We start from the raw sequence: 21,463 nt of genomic DNA, 5'->3' as shown, positions 1-21,463 counted from the left end.
TGCATTTTCCAAATAAATTTCCAAGGAGAGTTACTTTGATCATAGTCCTCAAAGAAAATGTTGTAAGCTGACTTGACGGAAAATGAACCATTAGAAGTGCAGCCCCAAATTTGAATGTCATTTCCACAACCATCAAAACCAGGAGGAATGCTCACAATTTGATCAATAATATCAGCAGGGAGACAAGAGGAAAGCAAATTCAAGTCCCATCCATTATCATTCCAAAAGCTACAGATAGTAGCATTAATATTAACAGTAGAATCTGGCAAGACATAATTGATAAGAGGAATAGGAGGGAACCAGACGTCAGTCCAGAATCTGATTGTTCTACCATCACCAACCCTCCAAATTAAACCTTTTTTCAACAAGTTAACACCATGAAGAACACTTCTCCAAGTACTAGAACAATCCTTAGATTGCTGATAGTTTTGACCAAACAAATAGTTATGTTTCATATACTTTTCTCTATAAATTGAAGCCCACAAACCAGTATCATTTTGAAATAACCTCCAACCAGCCTTAGCAAGCATAGATTGATTCATATCAGAAGATTTCTTGATACCTAAACCACCAAGATTCTTAGGCAAACAAACAGTATCCCAGTTCACTAAATGAATTTTTTTCTTACTGTCATTATCACCCCACAAAAAGTTTCTATTTATTTTGTCTAAGTCATCACAAATATACATGGGCAATCTAGCAGTCTGCATAGCATAATTAGGAATAGCAGCAGTAACTGAATGAATTAAAGTCAATCTGCCAGCTAAACTTACAACTTTGCATTTCCAACCAGCCAATCGACTTTGAACTTTATCCAAGATGCTAGCATAAGTAAACTGAGTAACACGAGAATGAATGAGAGGCATACCTAAGTATTTTCCCAGATCAGTAGTAAGAGGAGAGCCACAAGTGATGCTGATATCCGAAGTAAGCTCTTTGCTCGTGTTAGGGGAGCAGAAGATGAGAGACTTTTCATAACTGACAGCTTGGCCAGATAGAGAACAAAAAATATCGAGACATTGTTTGAGAATACATGCTTGATCCATGGTTGCTTCAGCAAATAACATAAGGTCATCAGCAAAGAAGAGATGGGAGATTTTGGGACCTGATTGAGACGCTTTAACAGCTTTCCAAGCTCCAACATCAACAGCAGATTTAATTAAATGGGACAATTTCTCCATGCAAAGAACAAAGATATAGGGTGAAAGAGGATCACCTTGTCTTATTCCTCTTTGAGCTTTAAAAGATTGAGTAAGCTCACCATTAAGACAAATCTGAAAGCTTGTAGACGTAACACAACTCATAATAAGTTTTACAAGAGGTTGAGGGAGAAGAGATTCATATAGAACCGACTCAATGAAATGCCAACTGAGACGATCATATGCTTTAGATAAATCAACCTTCCAAGCAAAAAAACCTTTCTTGCCAGCAGATTTCTTGAATTTAAATAGAACTTCCTGAGCAATCATTATATTGTCTGAAATTTGTCTACCAGGAACATAACTGACCTGATTAGGGCTGATTAGCTTTTGCATCAATGGTCGAATTCTTGCCACAATGATTTTTGAAATTACCTTGTAAACAGTAGTGCACAAGCTGTAGAAAATGTGTTTTCTATATTCTCAATCTGATTACAATGTACAATTATATAGCTAAGCTAATTGACTGTTATGCTACTGTTACAATCAGCTATAAACACTATTCAATTTTATAAATACAAAGATTCAAAACTGATGATCAGTTTTGATTGCACAGATCTTCAGTTACAACCGGGGTGATCTGGTGGTGAAAGGGAAGCCGCCGAAGCAGGTGGGGACGCCGGGGAAGGAGCGGCTGGCCGAGAGGACAGTGGAGCAGAAGGAGGTGAAGCTGGGACAATGGGTTGGCGGCGCTGGTAGGTCCGGATGGGGGCGGAGGCGGGAGCCGGAGCGGCACTGGGCGCTGGAGGCGGTGAAGGAGCGGCCGAAGATGGCGGAGGGGAGCTCGGTGGTGGAGCGATGTTGGGTGCTGGGTGTTGGGAATCCGAGGTGTCGTGGATGACAGCAGAAGAAGGGATCAACTCATCAATTGGATTTGGGCCAGGTGTATTGGGCTGAGAGTGATGAATACCCGGGCTGGTCAAGAGGGTGAATTCCAATGAGCTAGGGTCCAAAACTGATGGTACCTGCAAATTCTTGTAGGGAAAAATTGTTTCGTTAAAAATAACATGCCGAGAGACATAGACACGACCACTCGTTGGATCTAGGCAACGGTAACCTTTGTGTTGAGGACTGTAACCCAAAAACACACACTCGATACTACGACTGGAGAGTTTATCAGAAACATAAGACCCAAGATGAGGAAAACAAGAGCAACCAAAAACTCGAAGAGACGAGTAGGAAGGAGGACTACCATAAAGACGGGTGTGAGGGGTATCCCAATTGAGAATGGGAGTGGGAAGGAGATTAATAAGATAAACCGAGGTCAAGACCGCTTCGACCCAAAGATTATGGGGAGCACCAGAGGTGAGGAGAAGACTACGAGTCATCGTGGTAATATGGCGATGTTTGCGCTCGGCAAGTCCATTCTGTTGTGGTGTATGTGGGCAAGAAAATCTCTGTTGAATTCCCAAGGATTTACAATAAAGAGAGAAGGCATGATTAACATACTCAGTCCCATTGTCACTTTGAAGAATCTTTATGGTATGGTGAAAAAGATTTTGAATCATGGCTACCAAGGTTTGAAAATGAGTGAGTACTTCATTTTTGCGACGCATGGGATAAATCCAAGTGTAACGGGAGAATTCATCTGTGAAAAGAACATAATACCTGAAGCCACTAACAGAAAGAATAGATGAAGCCCAAACATCACTATGAATAATGTGAAATTGAAAAGGAACAGACTCTTTATTGGAATTAAAAGGTAATTGATGAGATTTGCTAAGTGCACAATCTCTACAAAAGGAATGAAAAGATAATTTTGAACCAATTATTGAACCTAGACGAGCTAAGACAGTTGAAGAGGGATGGCCCAAACGATTGTGCCAAATGGAGGAGTGAATGGAGGCAAGGGCTTGTGGAGGAGTGGAGACGCTGGACAGAGTAAGCGGATAGAGACCATCTTTACAAGGGCCCTGAAACAAGAGATGACCTGTACGTAAGCAATAGATTTGATAAAAATCCGGAGCAAAAAGAAAGAACACTAGGTTGTCTTTAGTGAAACGAGCTACAGAAAGGAGATTTTTACGGATGGATGGAATTTGAAAAACATTTTGTAAAGAGAATTTGGAAGACCCTAATGACAAGGGAAGATTACCGGTATGGGAAACGGGCATTGAGTCCCCATTACCCATATAAACATTATGAGGCCCCCCATAAGATTGAGGATTAGTAACAGGCATGGATGTCATGTGGTGAGTGGCGCCTGTATCTGGGTACCAAGTGGGGTCAGGTGCATAGTGGACTCCAGCAAACGGAGCAGCAGTGCTTGGGCCAGGGAATCGGTGTGGGCATTGAGGAAGCCCATGTTGGTTGGAGTGGCAATTAGGGCACCACTGAGGTGCCGGGCCAAGAAGCCCAGGAGGCCCAGGACGTGCGGCCCAGGCAGGGGAAGAAAAGGGGCCAGGCGGGGACGCGAATTGCTGCTGGTGCTGTGGAAAAGACGCATACTGCTGCTGCTGGAAAAAGGGCGGACGCGCACCGCTGAGACGATGCCGGCCTGTGGAGTACCGGCCGCCGGAGTGAGAAGGACGAGGGGCCGAGGAGCGGTCGTCACGGCGTGGGGAAGGAGCAGTATGATTGAAGAGCGCAGTGGCCATTCCAGTGGCAGATGTGCCAATATGCTGTGCTTCAAAGGATAGGATGCGAGCTCGGAGCTCAGAGAAGTCAGGGAGAGGTGGGTTTTGGGTGAGTGCAGTGCGGAGCATGCCATAATACGGTCCAAGGCCGTGGAGAGTAGCAATGACCAAGTCTTCGTCAGAAACAGGCTTGTTGATGCAGATTAAAGAATCGACAATGGCCTTGGCTTGGCGGAGATATGCATCAACAGATTGGTTTCCTTTCTGGAGATCCAGAAGCTGCATTTTGAGGGTAGAGGCACTGGTAACAGATTTTTGGGAAAAATGGCGCTGAAGACAATCCCAAATGTCCTTGGAGGTTTCGAAACCAATTGTCAGTTGAGCAATATTTTCAGTGAGGGTGGTGGTGAGAGTGCTGACGATGATTTGGTCTTCTTTGAACCATTTGGTGTAGGCTGGGTTGGGGATAGGAACAGCAGGTTTGCCCTCAGAGGGGGTGGACAGGATGGTAGATGGGGGAGCAGGTTTGGAACCGTCAACATAGCACCAGAGATCATTGCCATTGAGGTAAGGTTTGATTTGCCGAAGCCAAACTAGATAGTTGGTTTCAGTGAGTTTGATAAAGCTGGAAGTGTTTGGAGAGGAGGAAGAAGTAGTGGGGTTGGCCAAGAGGGAGGGAGGGGAGGCGCAGAGGAGGAAGAACGACTAAGGAAGAGATAGTGGATCGAAAAGAGGTAAGCAACCTAAACTATGATACCATGTAGAAAATGTGTTTTCTATATTCTCAATCTGATTACAATGTACAATTATATAGCTAAGCTAATTGACTGTTATGCTACTGTTACAATCAGCTATAAACACTATTCAATTTTATAAATACAAAGATTCAAAACTGATGATCAGTTTTGATTGCACAGATCTTCAGTTACACAAATCTCTCTAACACAAGCTGATAGGTCTGAATTGCACCATGCTTTGAGGTCCACTCACTTTAGGAATTAAAGAGATAATGGTATGATTTAAACCACAAGGGATTTCACCAGAAGTAAAGGCATTCTGCACAAGAGAAAGAACTTTTGTAGCATAAATACTCCAAAACTTTTGGTAGAAAGCAGCAGGAAAGCCATCAAAGCCAGGAGCTTTGAGACCTCCAATTGAGAACATGGTAGATTTAACCTCATACATATCAATTGGAGTACATAGACCAATCAGCTCATCAGATTCAAGAGTAGGAAAAAGCCAAGGAATAACAAATCCGGGATCATTAGTGGTAGAATCAGAAAAAAGCTTTTGGAAAAAATCAACAGCAATGATTTTTAAAGAATCCGTCTCAGTTTGCCAAGCCCCATTTTCATCAAATAATCCTTCAATTTTATTCCTCCTCCTCCTCACAAGAGTACTCAAGTGAAAGAACTTAGTATTTCTATCACCTCCTTGTAACCATTTATCTCTCGATTTTTGTTTCCAAAAAAGATTTTCCTGATCTCTCAAAGTTTCATACGCAGTCATAAGCTTAGCTTCAAGTTTGAGAAGAAAAGGATTGTTGTACCTGTCAGTAGCTCTTTAAATTCCACCAATGCGGGCAAGTAACTGTCTTTTCCTTTTGAAGATATTACCAAAAGTATTTTGATTCCAGTCCAAAAGAGCATGAGAAAGAGCATTAGTTTTTTCAACAAAAGAACCATGAGAATTTTTCCAGGTAGTATCAACATAAGGAGCAAAATCATTGTGAGTCATCCACATAGCCTGAAATCTAAAAGGGATAGCAGCTCTATTCACAGAGTTATTAGAATGAAGTTGTAAAAGAATAGGACAGTGATCAGATTTCATTTTAGCTAAATGTCTAATAAAAGCATCAGGAAAGGAAGATCTCCAATCACAAGTGCAAAAAGCTCTGTCCAGTCTTTCTTTAATTCTATTATTAGACCAAGTAAACTTGGATCCAAAGAATCCCATATCAATTAAGGAGTTATGATCCACCCACTGCTTAAGACCTCCAATTCTTCCACGCATAGAACCAACATTTTTATCAGCAGAGGAATAAAGCTCATTGTAATCACCAATAAAAATCCAAGGCAGCTGATGTGTTGAAACCAGGTGATCAAAATAATTCCATAGATTACTTCTGATAGAGTTAGTAGGACTAGCATACAGCACAGTGAGCATCCAATTGATACCACCAGGGAGAGTAACTTTAACTGTGATTGATTGACAATTTTTATCGACAAAATGGATATTACAGAGATTAGAGTTCCAAAAGAGCCAAATACCACCAGAAAAACCATTGGCTTCAACAATTGTATAATCAGAAAATCCAAGAGATAGGAGTGAATCTTTAGCTCTAGAAAATTGGACCCGAGGTTCACAAACAGCCAAAATATCAATTGAATGTAATTTAACAAGATCTGTAATGTCAGATCTAAACTTCTCACTTCCTGCACCTCTAGAATTCGAAAAGAGAACTTTACTCATTAGAAAGCAGGTAATGTGAGGGTTGAAACCCAAAGTCAATTATCAACCATATCCTCCACATTGGAGGATAGGTTAGTATTCTCACCAGAGATAATAGATATCATGTTGTTCAAGTTATCAGCAGCAAGGACAGAACATACCTGGCCATTGCTAATAGAACCATCATTAGGCGAATCCATTTCAGTGCAAGATGACTCCAAATTTGTACAGCTCTCAGGAGGAAAATTCCCAAATTCGGCAGAGAAATTGGATGGAGGATGTGAATCTTGAATTGAGATGGAAGGAGCTTGAGAGCTATTTTTGGCAGTGGTATTAGGCTGAGATGATGCAATAGACTTCTTCACTGTGGAGCTCACAACGTATTTTCTAGAAGTCTGAGTCGAACTTTTTCCAGCATTGAATTTAGGCACAAGTGATCTCAAATTAGACTTTCCATTAGTTATGTCTTTGAGAGGCTTTTTAAGAGATGCATGAGGTTTACTAGCTGAGGTGCTCTTGCTAGATGTAGAAGCTTGCTGCGAATTATCAAAAATGGTCTTATTGGCTTTCTTTTGAACTTGTTTCCACATATGCACTACTGCAGGTTCAGAATTGTCTTTAGCATTCAGAGCGTCAACAGTTGTAGATTGTACCTCCTTGAGAGCATTATCCTCACCTTCAACAAAGGTCTCAAGAAGAGCGAATCTCGAACCAGATTGCACAGGTGCACTGTTAGCAGGAATCTTGCTAGAGTTGGCTTTTTTGTTTTTATAGGACATGAGCATCCATGGTCCATGACCAAGAACAATTGCTTTCACAACCTTATCAGCAATTTCCATGTCACTACTCTGATGGTCAGCTTTGATAGGCAAAGCAACTTCAGTGGGATATTGACTAGAGTTTATTGCAGAAGAAACTGGGGGCGTAGAAGTCTCAGCATTCACATGAGTGTCAACATCAGGAGTAGGTCTAGGAGGTGCAGAGTGAGGGCAAATAGCTTTGGCATGTCCATAGCAGCCACAATTGAAACAAATTAGAGATATTCCCTCATAAACAACACCATAGGCAACCCCTTCAATCTCCACAAAAGGTTTCAAAGGTGCCTGTAGATCAATTTCAACACAAATTCTGGCAAATTTCCCTCGAGCTTGAGCTAAAGTTAGCTTATCAACTTTGATAACAGTTCCCAGAACTTTACCCACCACCTTAAGTGTATAATCCTTGAAATATCTAACAGGTACACCCAAAATTCTCACCCATACAGCCATATTGTTTATTTTTTCATTATTGGGATCAAAATCAGGACGCCATTTTTGAACAACCAAGGTTTGTCCAGCCAGAATCCAAGGACCTCCACATAGGGCAACATTAAGATCAGATTCCAGAGTAAATTTAACTATGTAGAAGTCATTGGGTAAGTCGATAAGCTGCCAAGGGCCTTGAGGGTTCCATTTTCGTTTGAGACCACTATGCATAAACGTATAAGCATTCTTGACATTAGGCTTTCCCATCAATTTCACAATAACAGCACAACGCCACTCGATATCTAGTTTATCATTGACTCGTTGAGAAAAACAGACATTCGGAGCAATCGTACCTTCAGTGATAGTGTAGTCCTCATCAGTCATCACAAAATCTTCTATTGCAGCTTTGCCATAGTGACTGAGGGGGTTGAGGAGACGAGCCGCATAGCTAGTCGAATCAAGAGAATGACCAGGTAAAGGAGAGGCAGGTTCGGCATCGGTGATTTGTGCTGCCATGAGTTTATCGCAGAGAACATCATTTGCTCGGAATCACTTGTTTTGATTTGCAGAAATAGGGTCATCTCCGCCACTCCTCGGTGGGAGGGCGGAGAAGGTGAAGACAGGAGAGGACGCCGTCACCAGAGAAGGGGCGGAGTACTCAATTGGCGGTGAAGTCAATGTCGGTGATGGTAGTTGTGCAGTAGCTACGAACGAGGTGAAGAGGAGAGAAAATTTGCCGCGCGTGAAGCGCGTAGTCTCAAAACTTTAGTATAGTGACGTCCAAAATGTTTAATCCATGTTATTAGCTTGATAAGTTCTTCTAATACTGCTTGTTGGCAACTTGGCATTAGGGCTGCTTTTTAGCAATTTGGCATTAGGTCTTTACTCTTTAGTTAGAATCTTCCCAGTTCTGTTTGTTTCTGTTCATACGCTTCTGGGTTATTTTATTTTATCCCCATGCCGCATATCTTGTGATGAGTAAGATTCCAACCATTGATTTTTTCGGTAATGATAATCAACATGACACAGCTCACTGTATTTACTTCTAGGTTAGTTTGATACATCTTATCAAATTAATTATCTCATAACCGAGCTTGATTCTAATACTGTGACCGATATAAGTTTTTCAGTACGTGTTTTGTCTAACTGATAGCAGGTATGATCATACTATATGAAGCTACCACCAATGGCGGATCCAGGATTGAAATCTTGGGCGGGCTTGGATTTCTTAAACATAGATCATACATAGATGCACACATGGAGTCCAGAAGTAATTCCATCCTGCACAAGATCATACATAGATGCACACATGAACAAGAAATTAAAACAAAGAAACCCCAAGAAAGCAGCGAATCTTGAAGTAGAAAAGGTGCAAATCTTCAAGTCACCGAATCAGCCCACAAATCTAACTCAAATTCCAAGAAATTGAAACCGAAGATGAATCACAAGTTAAAAAAGAAAGGGGGATGAGTAGGAAGCTAGCTTAAGAAGAAAGAAAATAATGGACTCAAGCTTCTCTGATTTCCAGCAGTAGATTGCATATTTGCAGAACAAGGAGACGGAGAGAATGCTGCCTACAGCCTACCTGATTTCCAGTCTGCAATCTTATTCTTCAATCCACGAAAGCTTCAATCCAAATATCCAATACAACCTACGAAATTGAATTTCACATCAATCCTTGACCCTATAAATTGCCCCAAATTGGATTGATTCAATTAAACAAAATTGAACTTACAAAATTGAACTTGATCAGTTGATCTCTGAGAGAAGTGGAGAAGGCCAGAAGGGAGAACCGGTTGAGCCACAGGCGGCGAGAGGAGGAGGAAGTGGGAGAGAGTGAGGTTGTGAGAGACGATTCTTCAGTTGACCAGTTCGAAACTTCGAATAGGCTGTAGACCCGTTACCCGTAGTCGATGAGTGGAGTCAGGAGAGCAGGTGGCGAGAGGAGGAGGAAGTGGGAGAGAGTGACTGAGTGAGACTGTGACTCTGTGAGAGACAATTCTCCAAATCTCCAGTTGACCCGTAGTCGATGACGACGATGAGTGGAGTCGGGACGGAGTGGGGAGTTAGTTCGGGTCGGCTAGTGGGCGGCCTACTGGGCTTTTATTGTCTGGACAAACCCCAATTAAAAAAAAAAGGTATAGATCTAATATTTTTTTTGGGCTTCAAAATCTCGGACGGGCTCAAGCCCGTCCTAGTCTGTGAGTAGATCCGCCGGTGGCTACCACAGAACCGAACTTGGAGCACACTGAATTTGCATTTATTTGTTGGTCAGTATAAACTATATGAAGCTCCTATTGCTTCCGCTTTACTTATCACTCGTCATTGGAGGAAAACATTCAATTTGATTGGAGGAATCCATTGACCCCAATCACCCCATGACCCCATTGTTTATTACTAATATAGTGCTTGCTTAAACAATAAGCAACAAGTTTCTTGGATTCTTAATTGGTGGTATTTTTTTTCCTTTGGAAATCAAAAGAGCATCTGGGAGCGCAAGCTTTAATTTATTTTAGCAGATGATGTTTGTGTCGTGACATTTCATGTTGTGTTATTTTTTGTCATAATGCTACAACCATCTATAATTAAAACTTTCATGAAAGCTTGATTAAATTAATTTTGTCTAAATCAACATTAACTCAGATTATGTCATGTTCTGAGTTGCAGATGACACATTGTAGTGTGTTCAAAAGAGTTTAAGACCAAGGATTAATAGCTCGATATAGATTCTTGAAGCTTTTAGAACCTCAAGACCTCCAGTGCCGATCTCCTACTCACTGATTGTGATTGCATGATGTTCTATTGTAGTCTAGAGCATTGATACTCACCATTCTCATGTAGAATCCAACGGTTCATTGGTTATGCTCCTATATCTGTGAACTTACTTTAAAGGTCCACAGGTGATAAGCACTAGTGCTCTAGAGCATTATAGAAGTTTTGTGAATATTGGACGGCTTGGAATACTGACGTAAAGTTTTGCAAATTTGTGCTTTACCAAATAGCTATTATGCTTATCATTTATAAATTGATATCATTTCAATCCGTTCAATTGTAGTATTGAAAAGTTCAATTAAGAATGTCCGAGTTGAATTATTGATTCAAGGATTAAATTCTGTTTAGTCCCTGTACTATGACTATTTTTTCGTTTCAGTCCCTGACATTCTCAATTAATCTGAAAAGTCTCTAACGTCAAAATTTCCGTCTGATTGGTCCCTCCCGCGTCAAATTAGGAGTTGGCCTTAGGTGAAATGTCCAATATACCCCTCTGTTATTTCTTTTTCCTTTTTAATTTCTTTTTCTCCTTTTTTTTTTTTTTCCTTTTTAATTTCTTTTTTTTCTTTTTTTCTTTTTTCTTTTTCCTTTTTAATTTCTTTTTTTTTTCCTTTTTTCTTTTTTCTTTTTCCTTTTTAATGATCATCGTATCCTGCTGCATCGGTAGCGTCACGTCGGCGAACCAATCCAGATCGACCCGAAACCCCAATTCTTGTTCTCCATGCCGGCGGCCCTTTTTTCTTTTTCCTTTTTAATTTCTTTTTTCCTTTTTCTTTTCTTTTTTCATTTTCCTTTTTTGCTTTTTTATTTTTTATTTTTCCTTTTTAATTTTTTTTTCTTTTTTAATGACCATTGTATCCTGCTGCATCGGTAGCGCCGCGGCGAACCAATCCAGATCGACCTGAAACCCCAATTCTTGTTCTCCATGCCGGCGGCCCTTTTTTTTTTTTCTATTTTCTTTTTCCTTTTTAATTTCTTTTTTCTTTTTTCTTTTTCCTTTTTAATGACCATCGTATCCTGCTCCATCATTAGCGCCACGTCGGCGAACCAATCCAGATCGACCCGAAACCCCAATTATTATTCTCCACGCCGGCGGCCATTTTCCTTTTCCATCACTATTCTTCTTCTTCACTTCTGGTTTTGGTCAACTTGGCCATCAAAAACCATCATTTCAACCAGACCCAAAATCCAAATCACCATTTTGAGCAAGACCCAAAAACCTCAGGGTCTGAAAAAATGGTAGTTTTCAGTGAAAAGTTTCTAGATTGAGGCTTGATGTGGAGAGAGAAAGTGAGATTTGAGCGGGAGAGAGAGAAGTAGGCTGTGAAAACAAGAGGGGAGTGGTTTAGCGGCGAATTTCCGAGCTGATTGGGATCTGTTTGTATTTGGGAGATGGCGTCGGCAATGATGGAGGCGAGGGCGGACCCCAACAGAGGGAGATGGCTTCAGAGAAGGTGAAGAAGTGATCGATCAGCTCCTAGCCTCTTGCTTTTGCTCGATGTCCATCTCTGCACCGCCAAGCTAGGTCTTTGCTGGGTTTGGTTTCAATTTGGGGAGAGAAACAGATGGGTTGTGGAGTTTGATCGGAATGGGATTGGTGGGTTGAGGAAGGAGAAAGTAGGCAAAATGAAAAGAAAAAAAAAAGGAAAAAAAGAAATTAAAAATGAACAAGAAAAAAAGAAGAAAAAGCAAAAAAGAAATTAAAAACGAAAAAAAATTAAAAAGGAACAAGAAAAAAAGAAGAAAAAGCAAAAAAGAAATTAAAAAGAAAAAATAAAAATAAAAGGAGAAAAAGAAATTAAAAAGGAAAAAGAAATAACAGAGGGGTATATTGGACATTTCACCTAAGGCCAACTCCTAATTTGACGCGGGAGGGACCAATCAGATAGAAATTTTGACATTAGAGACTTTTCAGATTAATTGAGAATGTCAGAGACTGAAACGAAAAAAGGGTCATAGTATAGGGACTAAACATAATTTAATCCTTGATTCAATGCGCGTTCACTGCACATGATTCTGATGATGGTTTGCATATTTTAAGTTAATTTGTTTGGTTGCTCAGGAACTTCCATGATCCAATGCTTCTAATCCTTTGTAGTTTCTGTTTGTGTTCATGAATCATAATTCAGAAGATAATTGAGGATTACATTGTTGGCAGTTCAGTTTCTAATTCTTTTGATGTTAACTTGAGTCATGATATTGATTAGAACATAATAGGGAGGATTTAGTTTTTAATACATGTTTGTATGGATTGGATATATGGCTAGATGGACCCAAAACTTCATCATCTGAGATGAGCTTAGATTGCTATTTAATCGCGTCAAATGCCAATTGTTGCTTGTCTTGAACTTTTTTGACTGATAATTGTATTTCCTTGTCTGATTATTTTCATCTTGCAGGCTCATGAATACCGTCGCCGGTCAGGCCTTGAGCAGTTCTCGTTCATCGACAAGGTTTCTATTTTTTATGATACTCAAAATAATTTAGCTAATTAAGTTCTGACCAAAATGTCACCAAGTTAAAAGCTTGCCATTGCGTTCTGTAAATGCCTATGTTTATAAATAATGATGCTCAAATTGATTTGTCTAAATCTTGATCGTTGCAGCAACATCTGGAAAAGGGTGATAAAAGTATGTAATCTGCTCGGCTAGTTCCTTTTTACAATCCAAATTTCAAAGCATTCTTATATGTATATTATTCTTTCAGATGGCATGATAGTATCCAATACTTCTCTAATTACTTACTTGGTTTCTTTTTTCTTCCAGTTATATATAACGCCTCCCTCAGCTCTCGATCGCTTTGGTAAATTGATAGTTCTCTCTCTCATCTGTCCTTTGCAAAATGGATTTCAATCTTTGTAGACCCTTTTGTTGATGTCAAGTAAACATGAAATTTTGACTTCATTAGGTGTTACGATCCCCGGGATCGTAGGAAGAAGGAAAACAAAGAGAAACCAAGTAAATGAAAATTTCAATATTCTTCAATGATGGTCTTGCAGTACATCTGAGTAGCTATTTAACATGGTCATAAAGTCTAATAAGCTCACAACACAATAATAGCCCATAAAACATGCAAGAGTCTAGCCATAAGACAAATGGATCCTAACATCAGGTCTCATTTCTTCTTCTTCTTTCTTGATCATCTCCTCTCTCTGAGTTGCCCTTTGCATGATCTACGGTAACACAACACAAACAAACAAACAAAATTACATATAAGTTCAATGATGTGCATCAGAAATTCAAGATACCCAGAAGGATCTAAGCAAGACCCAAATCAAATCTCAAATAGAAACTAGAACTGGGCATCGATTCAAAACAAGTCACAAATTTGTGCAGCTGTGTTCTTTAATTTTTGTACCTTCGACTGTCCAATTGATAATTTACAAGATAAAAAGACAAATTTAACCCTCACTATTGATGGGCTTCCTTATCGGCCTGAAAGACAAAAATAATGGGCTTCTCCCCGGGTCCAGGGTCCACAGCCATAACTTTTTGCTCTATATTCGTTGGGTTCCTTCTTCCCTTTTCCTATTGGGTTTACTAATATAATTGCCTGTTTAGTTTGGGAAAAAGATTTTTCTTAGCTTAGGGGTCCTTTTGAATTTAGGAAAAGCAGTTTAACTAGTCTCCCCGGTTGCCGGATTTTGGTCATTTGTTAGCCTTACTGGTGTTCTGGAGAGTTTTGCTCCATTTTTTGTTTTTAGAATTAGGAAGGTATGTCGAGATCAGATGATCGGACTTGAGTTAGAAGTAGGTCTCTTGGCTTTTGTACTACATTGCATCCCTGCTTGTAATTTTCCTTCCTGGAATGAAGTATGGATGATGATTTGATCCAAAAAAAAAACTCTATATATAGAGGCCCTAACCTTAGCTACTTTTCACAAATTATTCTCAACACAAATTCGTTTTCTCTAGCCAGTAAAGATTAATCAAGCAAGTTTTTCAATATGTCACAACAAGACAATAACTGGTGGTCAATGACGGATAATAAGGATAAAGAAGCAACAACCCCAAAATCCAAGGGATTCGTAACGTATGATGAACGCACATGCCCGCCACCTCCGCAAAAAAGCCAACCTCCTGAAAGAAAGATTGACTCTTCTGCCCGAGTTAATTTGAATCAAGCTTTTGAGGTGGAATATGTCATGGATCAGTTTGGGAATATGCAACTCGTAAGGAAATAAACTTGAGTTGTAGTTCTGATATTTTTATGTCTTAAGTAACAAGTAATATGGAAAATTTATGATGTAATTTTTTTCTAAGTGATATACTTTCAGATTAATTTAGTGAATGCAGTTTGCTATTGGAATTCATTATCAATAATGCTAGTAGTTTATTGATCTGTCGATGTTCTTCTTATTGAGTACACAATATTTATTAGTTGGGGAATGACCCACAATAAACATGAGAGTATGAGATATCATTTATATTTTACTTGTATTTTATTTGTAGTCGTGTAACTTGGGCATGAGGCAGGTGCTAGTGCAGAATTATATATAATGAATTTTATTTTGTTGGGTCACATAATAGACTGCCCAATTTATCAATAAATTGTCGTATGTCTTACAAAAATATTATATATATATATATATATATATATATATATATATCTTACAAAAATATTACATACATACATACATACATACATACATACATACATATCAAGCTTCAATTGTCTTTCTTAAATATGTTTCAATATGATTTTATGATAATATCCTTATCTACTGCATAAGTCGAAGTACATACCTTAATACCTATACACAACATGGACATTGGACTGAATTCATCGGATGAAGGCAATTTCTCTTTAAACTAGCTGGCGAGCATGCTCTCTTTGCCTTCACTTCCTCCTTAACCTCTTAAACATTGTTCTCCCCTCCGGTCAGTTTGATGGATTAGCCAACGAGTTATAGTATCCAATCTGTAAGGAAACTAAAGAAATCATCTGCAAGAACCAATTCCAAATTCTTGAGTTTTGGCAATGGAGGCTTAGCATACACACGCTCTCTAATCAAGACCAACGTATATATTGTCCATGGAATTGGATATCTAGCATAAGTGTCTCTAGCTAAGTCAGACATATTGTCGATAACCATGTCTACCTGATTAAGCATGTATATCTTAACGAGGATGAGACATTATGGAAACACAATTCTATATAGTGTCCCAGGAGACACAAAGGATTGATATATATATATATATATATATATATATATATATATATATATATATATATATATATATATATATATATATATATATATATATATAGAGGCCCGATCAAGGGCGGACGTCCGCACTGTCGCTAAAGTGCGGACGTCTATGCAGCAGGCGGCGGCGGCGGCGCGGGCTGGCCAGAGGGAGGCCGGAGGCGTCCCAGACCTCTTCTGGGCGGAGTTCGAGGTCGGAGGAGGTCGGGCTTGCCGGTTTCTGGGCAGCCACCTCACCTGCAGTTGCAGGTTATGTGCAGCACAGCAGAACCGTCGCCGGCGACTCCATCGGACCGCAGACCCCTCCGCACGACCCCCAGCATCCCTCCGGCAAGCCGCGCCGCGCCGTCGCCGCTTGATCGAGGCGGAGCAGCGACGTCCGCACTTTTTCTGGGTTGCAGACGTCCGCTCTCGAACGGATCCGTATATATATATATATATATATATATATATATATATATATATATATATATATATATATTTTTTTTAATAAATGTTTATCTTAATTTAGTCAATATATTTTGTGATTTGAATTCACTACTTAATAACAACAGTGCTAGCTGTTTTTTGGTATGCATTCTCTTTGAGATATAACATTTATTAGTTGGAGAATGAACTACAAGTAAGAGGTATGAAATTCAACTCAAAGACAACCGCTGTTATATAAATGATTTTCTTTCTCGCAATGTAAGTTGTACATAGGCTTTTTATTTTATTTTATTTCAAAATACATAGACTTTTTTTTTTTTTTTTTAAACTAAGTAATTCATTCATCTCAAGCCAGAATGGCACGGATACATACATTTCCTTGCCAAACTCAAGGACAAGTTTATGACGTGGTATGCTAGCACCACCCATTAGACAACCAGTGCTCACTTATTCAGCGAGCCTAAGAACTATGAAAAGTAACACATAGCAAATAGGCAAGTTCAGAAATAAAACTAAACTAAATTTTCTCCTTGCCCTTAACAGTTGGGCTAGGAGGTTTGGAAAGATAAGATAAACATTGTTCCTGTGCTTCCGCAATCTTATTTGATTTTGAGGGATTTTTATTACTGGATCCCAGAGGCCTTCCCCTTTTCTTCTTTGGTTCAGACTTTGGCTACATCACATCTTTTGGCACAAGAATGTTCCCTGGAGCTTCAATCATACCCAAGGACCTAGCAGAGAATTTGCTTGTGAACATTGACATTTTTTGCTTTTTTTGCAGGCACCACAGTCAGAAGTGGTTTGAAAAGTTCAGGCAACAATATTTTGAGTTTCTATGGAGACTTGGCAGGAGAGGGAGGTTGTTGGGTACGCTTGTCACCCCTATTTTCTTTTTCTTTTCCTGTAGCCAGCTCAGGAGTACCTGTCTGCTCCTCAAGAGCCATTTCAGCATTGCGATTTGGACTAACCACATCCTCACTCACATTCACAAGTTCCATGCACTTACCTGGATCATGGCTTGCAGGCTCTGTAGCATTTTGGCTGATGCATCAAACACAGTTAACGCCAATGTTTAATCTAGTACTTCCTCAGACTTCTTGGAGTTCAGATTTTTCTCACGCAGGATGATCAATTTGTGACCTTTATTGCTTTCAGTGGATTGAAATAAAGATCTACACACAGATGGCAATATGAGTATTTGCACACCCTGAAATCTGAAAGTCCCATCCACAAAACTATTAGTAACAAACCCTAGGGAATGACGTCCAATCTCAACTCTTGGATCACCCATCCCTTTAGTTGTAACCGGTGCTGCATGGCTTCCTATTAAAGGCCAATGATCCCCTTCATGATAGATCAGGTTGCAATGATCACATTTACCCACAAGGTTCTCAAAGAAATACGAGATTTCGACTTCAACATAAGGTGCAAGCTTTAGGGTTTTCTTGAGAAAGAAAGGTTTCGAAATATCATGTGCAACATGAACCCTAACTTTGCCAACATTCTCAAAGAGTTTATCATCCATTTCAAGAAACTTACCAGCCACCGACGCAATGCTCTTTATCATGTCAGGCTCTTCAAACAGAGGTGGTATGTTGCCAATTCGAACCCAGAAGAAAAGTGAGGTCAGATCAATCTCATGAATAGGGGAAACACCATCATATTCTTGAAGCACAACAAGAGCCTGATTGAATCTCCAAGGCCCTCCTTTCAACACCTTGTTTCGATCCCTGCGCAAATCAAAAGCAAGGACAAACATGTTTGGTGCCCTCTCTTGAATCTTGAAACCCTTAATTATCGAGAACCCAAACTCGCCTGAAAAAACGTTTCAGATCATTGAGTAAGGCCAGTTTCTTCACCAGTGGTCGTGCCAGCAAAAAGGATTGCGTTTTTTGGACTCCTCCAGAGGGTCTTGAGAGATCAACCACATCGTTGCAAGTGATGCAGCGAAGGACGAGGTCATGTCCTCAACGGTGGACATGGTGGCAGGTTGGGGAAGATGAGGAGCAGCGCAAGAAGACCGCACGGTTTTGTTGGTTTGGTGGTTGCGCATAAGCACGACCTTAGGGTTTTTTAGCACTTCTTATTTTTCACACCCTCAGATGATTTAAAATACATAGACTTGGTTAGTTTAATAAAGGAGTTAATTAGATTAAAGTCCAAAATTTAGACCCTATATTGATTGTAGTCCGAATGAATTTTTTGTTAATCGCAATCCTACGACTCAGCTGCCAATCTGCCATATTGGATTTATTTCCTTTTCTATCTTGCTGACTTAACACCTAAATTTTTCAATCCTAATATACCCTTATTTAATATCTTTTGCACAAAAAATAGTAAAAATCAATATATTACCTGTAATCCTAAATTATTGCAATATGTTTTAATGTAATATAGCAAATTTAATATGTTGACATTAATTTATATTAGGATTAATTCCAGTTTACCCACTTCAACTTTGGGGCAATCTTCATTTTAGTCCCTGTTCTTTTAATTTCATCAGCTACACCCCTGAGCTTCCAAAATTAATCAACCGTGTCCGATTTCGTAAATTTTGTCCAAATTTTCCGTCAACTACTGATGTGGCAGGAAATGGGTGGGAGAAAGTCGATAATACCCTTGGTGACCGTTTTCCCTCCTCTCGGCGTGCATCCCCAGAAAAGTTTTCATCCCCAAAAACCCTAAAATTGTATCCATTACGCTCCCATTACCACTAATTCAGTCAAAACCATCGACTCCATTCCCTCCTCCCACGACGGTCCCGAAAATTGAAAACCTTAACTGAACCCAGATTACGGTTTCGATTATAACCCCGTTTTCAAAATATCCACCCCAATCTCTAGTTCAAGGTTAAAGGCACATGGCTGGTAATGAGATTGAAGAGTGGGTACCCAGAACAGAAGAAGGAGGCGATGAAATCCCCTATTATGGTGAGTTTCGAACAACAAATTGTGTGTTAGAAATCGTGATTAATGGTTTAGGGATTTAGCTTGGTTGATTTAAGGGCTATGTGGACCTGTTGGGTTGAGATTCGAAGCTTATTTGGGTGTTTCAAAGCTTCTGATTTGGGGGTTTCGAAGCTTCTGATTCGGGGGCTTCGAAGCCTCTGATTCGGGGGTTTTGAATCCTCTAATTTACGGGTTTCGACTGTAAGGTTTTAAGAATTTCGAAAATTTTCATTTTGGGGTTTCGATGAACCATGAGATTTAGGGTTTAGAAGCTTCTTATTTTGGTGGTTTCGAGTTATGGTTTGGGGTGATGTTTCTGTTAGAACCACTGCACTTCACTTTGGTTTATATATGCATGTATTGAATCTGGGTTGGTGGGATTTAGGGTTTCTTTATCGAATTTTTGTCTTGTTGTGTTTATTACTTAGAGAATTTGTGATTAAAGTAAGAATGATATGCATGTGGACCTTGTTGGGTAGCTGAAATACTACAGTTTGTGTCTTGTTATGTTTAATACTCTATCTTTCAAAAAGTGGTGTTGCAGTCCAAAAGGGTGTTAGTGCTGTTGTGGTCCAAAAGGGTGTTAGTGTTGTTGTGTTTAATACTGTATCAACGTGTTTTTGAATTATTGTTTATGGAATAAAAGGCTGTCTGTGCTGCTGGTTAATGTTTCCTTAAGGATGCTAACTGTTGGTTATGTTTGTCATGCAATAAATTGTGATTTATTCACAGTCAAAATATACCATGGTGGAATCATAAGGGAGAACAAATATGTAAGGGGAAAAATCAGCTACTATGACAATGTGGACAAGGACAAGATGTCCCTAATTGAGGTGGATTCTATGGTGAGAGGGATAGACCCTGCGTATGTTGGAAGGAGGATGGACTACTGGTATTCAATTAGGAGTGAAGATGATGCTTTGACCAAGCTTTCCACAGACTTTGATGCCATACAAATGTGTTGTTGTGTACTTCACATCAGGTTGGTAATCATCTACTTAGATCATTTAGATCTGCATGACAACTACCAATCTGATGGGGATGATGTCGAGATGTTTGATGATGAACCAACTGCATGGGGGTATAGTCAAGCTGGTTCATCAGGGGTGGAGATTGAAGAACTTCCTGATTCACCAAAGAGGAAGTGCTCTGTAAAGATCGAAGAGTTGCCAGATTCACCTAAAAAGAAGCCTGACGTTGTGAAAGGAGATCCAAAGTTAGGACGTCGGGTTAAAGTATGTGCAAACAGAAAAAAGGCTGTGGGAATTGTGATTAGAGAGGTCAAAGAAGAGGTTCCAACTCAAGCAAGCAAGGGTGCAGTATGTGACAGCAAAGACAAAGGGAAACAAAAAGTTGTAGAACAACAAGAAAGAGAAGATTATGAAGCTGAGATGTTTGAGGACTTGGTAGACATAGATGTCAGTGATGCAATGTGTTACATGGACCCTATGAGCAGTGAAGATGATGCTAGTGAGGATGCAGACTATGATCCATGTAGGGATGATGAAGACTATGCTAATTATGGTGTTGGTGATGATTGGTTAGATTATGTGGAATGTGAAGAGAGTGTGGACAAGCATGAGCAAGCTACTGAGGCTGTAGGAACAAGTGCTGGAGATAGGAAGGGAAAGAAGAAAGAGGCAAAGTCATATGAGCAAGCTAGTGTTGGAACAAGTGTTGATGTGGATGAGAACATGGAGGTTGAAGATAATGAACCAATGTATGGGGCTCTAGACTCTGATGAAGAGGGGATTGGTCATGAAGCAAACTCAGATGATGAGGGAGATGATATGCAAAGGTTTCCAGAGTTCAACCCCAAGACAGACATGGGCAACCCTCAGTTTTGTAAGGGTATGAGGTTTGCATCTGCTAAGATATTGAGAGCTGCTGTAAGGGAGAAGGCAATACAAAAGGGTTGGGATGCCTTGTTTGTGAAGAGTGATAGAGTGAGGGTGAGGGTGATTTACAAAGCAGAAAACTGCCCATTCGAGCTGTATGCCTCTAAGATGCAGCATGAAGACACTCTAATGATCAAGACATACAATGGTCAACACAACTGTGCAAGGGTGCTAGATAATAGCATGGTTAGGACCCCTTACCTGACTGAAAAGTTTATTGATCAGATAAAGCTTAACCCTGATTGGTCCACAGGTAGTTTCCCCAAGACTTTATCAATTTAATTCAATGCCTTTACTTACTAAGCTTTATTTACAATAGCACACTAATGCCTTTAACCCTTTTGTGACACAGAATCTCTAGCCCAAACTATGTCAGCAAAAGTGCAAGCAAGAGTCTCAGTTCAGCAAGCATATAGAACCAAGAAGGCTGCATTGAGTATACTTGAGCGATCACATGCAGAGAAGTATTCAAGGGTGAAGGACTATGCAGCAGAGTTGAAGAGGGTTGATCCAAGTACAACAGTGGACATCCAATGCGACTACAATAACCCTGGCCAGAAACCTATTTTCAAGCGGATGTATGTTTGTCTGGGTGCACTGAAGAAGGGATTTAAAGCAGGCTGTAGGTCATTGATAGGACTAGATGGTTGTCATCTAAAGAGTCCTTATGGAGGTCAACTTTTGTCAGCGGTTGGAGTCGATATGCTAACAACAGTACTTGGGTAGTTGGTTATGCA

The 21,463-nt window shown here is 39.9% G+C and overlaps 2 protein-coding genes across 2 annotated transcripts; both read right to left on the bottom strand.

The window, feature by feature from the left end:
- Positions 1-5,338: 5,338 nt before the first annotated feature.
- LOC133730398 (uncharacterized) lies at positions 5,339-6,247 on the bottom strand. Its single transcript, XM_062157997.1, has one exon. The coding sequence runs from the start codon at positions 6,245-6,247 to the stop codon at positions 5,339-5,341; it is 909 nt and encodes a 302-aa protein (XP_062013981.1).
- A 10,466-nt stretch (positions 6,248-16,713) lies between these two features.
- LOC133730397 (uncharacterized) lies at positions 16,714-17,639 on the bottom strand. The gene is made up of 2 exons (XM_062157996.1): positions 17,131-17,639; positions 16,714-16,921 (listed from the first exon to the last, which is right to left on the bottom strand). Exons 1-2 carry the CDS (start codon positions 17,637-17,639, stop codon positions 16,714-16,716), a joined length of 717 nt encoding a protein of 238 aa, XP_062013980.1.
- Positions 17,640-21,463: the final 3,824 nt, after the last annotated feature.

Source organism: Rosa rugosa, chromosome 2, assembly GCF_958449725.1.
Source record: "Rosa rugosa chromosome 2, drRosRugo1.1, whole genome shotgun sequence".
NCBI classification, from domain to species: Eukaryota; Viridiplantae; Streptophyta; class Magnoliopsida; order Rosales; family Rosaceae; genus Rosa; species Rosa rugosa.
The sequence above is the reverse complement of the archived record's forward strand: the minus strand, read 5'-3'. Positions and strand labels throughout refer to the sequence as shown.

Coding starts and splice junctions, on each gene's coding strand:
- LOC133730398 (XM_062157997.1), bottom strand. CDS start 6,247: ATGAGTAAAGTTCTCTTTTCGAATTCTAGAGGTGCAGGAAGTGAGAAG.
- LOC133730397 (XM_062157996.1), bottom strand. CDS start 17,639: ATGTTTGTCCTTGCTTTTGATTTGCGCAGGGATCGAAACAAGGTGTTG. Junction 16,922..17,130: donor ATTGGACGTCATTCCCTAGG/GTTTGTTACTAA, acceptor TTGATGCATCAG/CCAAAATGCTACAGAGCCTG.